General features: G+C 40.7%; 1 protein-coding gene across 1 annotated transcript in view; it reads right to left on the reverse strand.

Moving 5' to 3' along the window:
* Positions 1-6,430, reverse strand: part of DMD (dystrophin) — a gene marked incomplete at both ends in the record, with an annotated part of 62,150 nt that overhangs the window by 26,121 nt on the left and 29,599 nt on the right. Inside the window, 2 exons of the mRNA XM_010142331.1 lie at positions 1,359-1,470; positions 3,545-3,711. Coding sequence (XP_010140633.1) covers positions 1,359-1,470; positions 3,545-3,711 — 279 coding nt within the window. The remainder of the gene's footprint in view (positions 1-1,358; positions 1,471-3,544; positions 3,712-6,430) is intronic.

Consider the following 6,430-nt stretch of genomic DNA (forward strand, 5'->3'; position numbering starts at 1 on the left):
GGAATGCCTGCGATGGAGAAGTCTGTTCAGACCTGCCCAGGCAGTGCCAGCACTCCCCTCTGACTTGAGCAGCCATTCAGGCACATCTCCCTTTCCAGCAACCTCAGCCTCTGGGGGACGATGCTAAAAAGCAGCAGCCAATGAATACCAACAAAAAGCTAGCAAAACCACATTAGTCGCCCTTACAGAGGTTCAAACTAAATAATGTTATTTAAATGCTAGAGTAAAAATTGAGGGATAATGTAAATAAAGATCCATAAACTAGAACTAACAAAGCCACTGGTTTTGCTTTACTATAATATTTTAGGGAAATAATTCTTTCTCTCTCTTTCTTAAGTTTCGAAGAAAAGCTGAGTCTTTACTTCATTTTGGCCACGTCTTTTTGTTTGGATGAAAACGTAAAGGCCGTTCACATAACTTTATGAGATTAGCCCATGTGTAGTTTTGATGCTTTATTTTCACCATTTGTATTTGACCGGCAGATAGGGACCATCTCATCACACCAGGAAATGACAACCAGAGAGTGCACTGCTTCAAGACCACCACAAACAATAGCAAAGGTGGCTGAAAGCTCAGTCATGGTGCATTGTGGAAGGAAAACTTGAGGGATCGTCTAATTTATGCTCCTCTGAGCTGGTCATGAGTGGCCTAAAAGAAAAGGAGTACACTGAGAGAGTAATATGGAATTTCCTCTGCCAGCTGCCTGGTATGAAAGAAATGTTTACACAAAAGCAATCCTTTTGAAAGCTGTGAAAAAAAAGGGGAAGACCCTCACCACACCATCAATGCAGCACATCTGCATTGTGCTACATTGCACACACTCGCTTCCAGCCTTCAGAAATGAAATCTAACTCACTTCTCTTGAGATCTTCCCCTAGTATCACCAAGTGTTCATATGGTATAAAGCTACCACTAAATAGTAAAGAATTTAAAAATGTAATCAGTGTTATGGGGAAAACAAGTGAAGTAGCAACTTGCTAAGGAAAGGAAGAAAAATCTCACACTGATACGGAGAAAACATTGCGATCAGGATACGAATGAGTATTTGCACAAATCACAGGCTTCCTGCAGGATCCATAAAGTGAACTATGGCACTGAACATGGAGCAGGTCATTAGCAGGCAATAATACATTACGACACAGCATTGTACAAAGAATGAGCTTCAACTTACTTCAAACCGTTGGAGTATCCTTTACTAAGCATCAAAAGTTGCTGGCAGGTATGGTATATAAAAGGTGATTTAATTATAGTGGGGGAAAGAAAAGCCACCCAAATGCTCCATTACCTTGGACATAAGAAATGAAGTTTTTCCTTTCTAGATAAGAAGGGGCAGTAAGGGTCAGTAAAGAGCTACTTACTGGTGTGCAGTATTCCACCATGGGGTAGTGCATTTTATGACCTTTTGCAACACGGCCAGAGAAGAAGCAACTTTGGCAGATGTCATAGTTAAAGTGCTTTAAACTTCTGTACCTAAAAGAGGAGGAAAAAAACCATGGCTTCAGAGCTTGGTATGCGAATGCTTCATACCAGCTTGACAAGTTTTCAGTGTCAGTAAGCTCTCTTCCCCGAGATGTCACACAGTGTGCAATGCTGAGGAATGCTCCTCTGCTACCAAGGCACAGGTATTGCTGCCTCAGATGTTTATCAAAGATCTGAATCTTCAAAAAAATGTTTAACATTGGGCAACAGATCAGATTTCTACACAATCACGCTCTTCGCATACAACTGACACCACCACACATTTTTTTTCCTGTAATGCTAGTTTCAGTTTTTTTGCTCTTCATTATGATTCGTAACATAGAATGTCCTGAGGAATGAAGATTAAAATAAGTAAGCACTCCTCAGCAAGTCTCTTCAGCAAACTCCTAAGTGTTGTGTAGAAGACAGGAACTTGTTTGTGCCCTTCCTAGCACCCCTATCAAAACAATTTTCCTGTATGGCATTCCATCCATGCAAAACTCCTAGTGCACTTTCAGGCCCTTATTTAATCTCATCAGCACCATGAGGCAGTTAACTGCTCTATCTGCTACGCTGAAGTGATTGAAAGAGCCAGAGGCATAAGGGTTGTCTTGTTCCAAATACGCAGAGCAGTTCAGTCACAACGACCTCAAAAGAACATTGTTTTACGTGCACTGAGGCGCACAGTATTAGCTTTCTAAAAACCTTCCAATACAGCATGTTTTCGTGAAGTGTTTACACAGGGTTTCAATGACTTGCAAAACCTGAGAAAAATCAGCGATAGACAAATAGTTTTGTTATATAAATTTAAGAGACAGACGAGATCAGTCAAATAAAACTGGATGCAAACACAAGGCTCCAGTGTCCACTTCCTGAGTTCTCCAGGTTCACTACAGACTGCTCATTCATTTGCCATCCTTTGATTTTCCGAGTGCTGCATTTTTCAGTTCCACCTACTTGTCTTTGGCTGTTTATACAAAACCATGTAAGTCATTCAGTAGATCATAAACTGTATCTGGGAATGGGAAAATTGATTTCGTAGATGTGTTGAACTACTCATATCCCATCCCTAGCTATTCCTCAGTAATAGGTATCACTTTCCAGTTAAGATATTGAAGGGGAATAAAAGCAGAAGAATTTATATGATTAGAGGAACAGCCTCACTGAAGAAAAACTCAGATTCAAAAACAAAGCAATACCTTCATTATTTCCCCCATTTCCCACTGCCTATGAAATGGCATAGCAGAAAGCACTGCCCCACTACATACATAAATACAACATTCATACTTTTCCAGGTCAGAGCAAAATGATGGCTTTTCTACATGGTACTGCTTGCTGCTGCGGTCTGTCTGGGTTTTAGAAACAAAATTACAGAACGCTCTTTGTAAACAGCATGACACCATAGAAGCAGAAATGCCAATGGTAAAAGAAGACCGTGCATAAAAAGGACAAAAACCATACAAAGCAGCTATTGCGAAGCAAAGTGATAAAACAAGTCTAGGCATAATTGAAAGTGAGTATTTACTTAACCGTTAAGTGGATTCTCAACAGGCATACCAGCACACAGCCATTTTACACCACAGTGACTTATTCATAGCCATAGTAACCATGGTGTTGATCCAGATGTTTAAATAGACCAGCAACATTTCCTCCACTCCAGGTTAATGTTTCACCAACAACGTTCTTTCTCTGAGAAACACACTTGTAGCTTTACATGTCTGCTAATATTCAAGACACTTCCTTGCTTTATACTGTGACAGAAAGCCATTCATTAGGATCCAGTTCAGAAAATGTAACTGCACGTACGGGAGACACTGAGTGTAAAGCAAGTTGTAGTAGTTGTGCAATCTGCCAAGACTTTGGTTGAGGCATGGAAAGATTGGGACACAGAAGAAGGGTCATATCCTAACCAGTAGATGATCTTTATTCTCTTCAACTCTCCTAACACTGTACCTAGTCTAGGAGTCTCTCTCCTTCATGTTTCATCACAATTATTTTTCCTCTGAACAACATGCGTAAAACCAAGCGCATGATTTGCCTGGAAACAAGCAGTAGTACGCATGGCAGAAAGGGAACAAGTTTGTACCTGAATCCAATAATCGGGCACTCCTTGCAGATGTTACACTTCGCTTGGTGTTTGGCGGTCTCAGCAGCAGCCACCCTATGCAAGACGGGCAGCCACACCATGGACTGTGGTTCCAGCCTCATCCAGTCCAGGAAGAGGGCTGCTTCGATCTCTGGTTTGTTGTTGGCCTGTAACACAGGGGAAACACAGACAGAGGCTGATCATAACGGATCTGTCTACTACCAGCTAAATAACAGTTCAGGCAATTCCCTCCCCGCCTACTTCCTATCTTTTCCTTGAATATACTACAGCTTTTCTCCCAGTCCAGCCATTCACTAAAACAAAACAAAACAAACCAACCAACCAAACAATCAAAAACCCCTAAAAGCCATCCAGAATCCTGCCTTCAAGACAGGAACTGAAAACTGTTATTAATGTTTCAAGTCTCTCTTTCTCTTATTCCCTATTACAATAGACAGTATTGCCATGTAACTCTCACAGGGAAAATCATCCACTTACAGGATCAACTGTGATGCCTGATCTCATGTTTTCTGCTTATCTGACCCTGCATAGCGCTGCTTCTCATCTATTTTAAAAAGTTTGTGTTACACAAGCCCTGCACGTGTTTTGATCAAAACTCCTTTCTCCTTAACGCCCTTCATTATCTCACTGACCTTTCTTCAAAACGCACACATAAGTCATTCAAATCCCTTTTCAAGCCTGTTGTTGAATATGTAAACTCTCTGCCTCCTTAAATGCCTCAAAATCCCTCTTCCCACCATATCATCACTAAATTTCCCATCATTGCCCGCAAACACAATACAGTTTTGTCCCACAGAAAGGCTATGATTGAGCCTCGTATTCCATTACTTCCTACTTCTGCCTCTGCCAACAGCAGAAGAGCCTAGGAACGCTCCCCAGCAGTTCCGTTCCTCTCCTGCCTTCCCATCACATCCTAAACAGTGTGTTTATTATTTCAGTTATCTCTTCTATGGTAACTTCAAGGCAGCTCAGTCACAAGGCAGCTGACACCATGCACACCAGCAAGAAATGATATGTATTGTCCCTCCCTGGCAGCACCTACAGTATGGAAAAAGAAACAGCAAGGAGATGAGAAACACAAGGCAACGAGGGACAACAGCGGTCTATCTGCATGAGTACAGGCAGGCCAGCCACTGCAAGGAACACTACAGAATAAAGACAAAGAGTATCAAAAGGGATTTTAAGGAAAATGGTGAAGTGACAGAGTCAGTGTTTATGGGGAACATCTCCTCAACGTGGTGCAAAGCCAGCACAAAACTGGTTATCTGAGAACCTGTTCTCAGCACTGAAAGCGAGGTGATGGATCAGGTGGAAGCAGCGAAAGGCTCCGGTGAGGAGGACGGGTCCGCGCAGGGAACAGCCCAAGCAATGAAGCGAAATACCATCCCGTTCCATTTCTCTAAACCACCACCATGTGCTAACTCAAGTTCCTTGAGATATTTCCTTCCATGATACCCAACAGAAACAGCATATTTATGTGCTGAATATATTTAAATCCTCTGTTTTCATTTTCCTCTGGGCTTTCAGATACAGCCCTCAGTGGTCCAGTCTTCTGTATTTCAAATTTCACAAGGCAGACTGTCTTCCTTTGTGCTTCCAAACCTACTTGAAGCATTTAAATAAATAATAAGCATTACTGTATCATGTACATGGACCAAGATGAATAGGGGATTGAGTACTGGGGTTTTTCATGCTTGCTCTCAGTTACTTTTCCTGTTTCTCATGAAATCCGAGTTCAGAATGACCTAGCTAAAGGCCTTATTCAACTAAAAATGCTAGCAATGAATTTGGAGAAAAAATATCACAACTGAACTAAAGAAGATGGATCTATAGGGAAAAACAATCAGTTGTGTGTTTCTGTGTTTCTTTTTTTTAAAAAAATAGCTAACACTGTTAGTATTCTTGACAAACAAATTAACTGATCAATACTTGAAGACTGAGAAAAATGTAAAGTCTCTAGGCAGAACCCCTGGCCACAAGACAGATGCAGGGAAAAAAAAAAAACCCAGAACATCTGCTGAATAATGCATTGCATTAAAATTGACTTAAAACACCACTGCAATACTTTGGTTAATTAGAAACAAAGATATTTTTGGTCAAGGCTTTCTTCTTGAGATGCTAGTTTGGGAAACCATCTAAAGACTACAATGACTGCCTTTAAGATCCACTTATATGGATTTCTAGCACAGTCACACACATCATTTTTGGATGTGACAAAATTAGTTATTCAGATAAAGACCCTCACAATTTAATATTCACAGCAAGTCTTATATAAAATGGGATAACCTTTTTTTTTTTTCCACACACTGAAATATTCCTGAAGACTTCTGTGTTAAATCTTACTCCTTCGTTTTTTTCATGTAGCTACAGAATTTAGGACACACAACCCCACCTTCCCCCCCAAAGAAGAAAGGAGAAAAAATCAAAAGTACAATAAAGTCCAGCTAACATTGGCAACAAATTTGTTCAGAACAGCAGATACAGCCTTTTGCTGCAGGACATCAGTGAATTGAATTAAATTAATTCTAGAACTCTCCTAAGAGAAAGGCATATTTATAAATTATGATAATATTTTATGAAAATATGTCTGTTTTTCAGCTGGAAGCCAGGGCACTAAAGGGTCTGGGGAGAGACTCTCTGTGGCTCACTCTGTCAGCATCAGCCAGGAACTACACTGGCAAACCATTACCTTGCTCAGCAGACTAGACTTTCTATACAGAGGTCCTCTAAGCCTAAAAAAAAAAATAAAATCTTAAGGGTATCTCTTTAATATGCCATTTCTAGTAAAAAAGCATGAAGTGTACGGAAATGCTGCGGTGCAAGCTGCAGTCAGAATAAGAATGAGTGCTGCTTTCACTTGTAGCT

The sequence above is a fragment of the Buceros rhinoceros genome, unplaced genomic scaffold, assembly GCF_000710305.1.
Source record: "Buceros rhinoceros silvestris isolate BGI_N320 unplaced genomic scaffold, ASM71030v1 scaffold9028, whole genome shotgun sequence".
Classification (NCBI taxonomy): Eukaryota; Metazoa; Chordata; class Aves; order Bucerotiformes; family Bucerotidae; genus Buceros; species Buceros rhinoceros.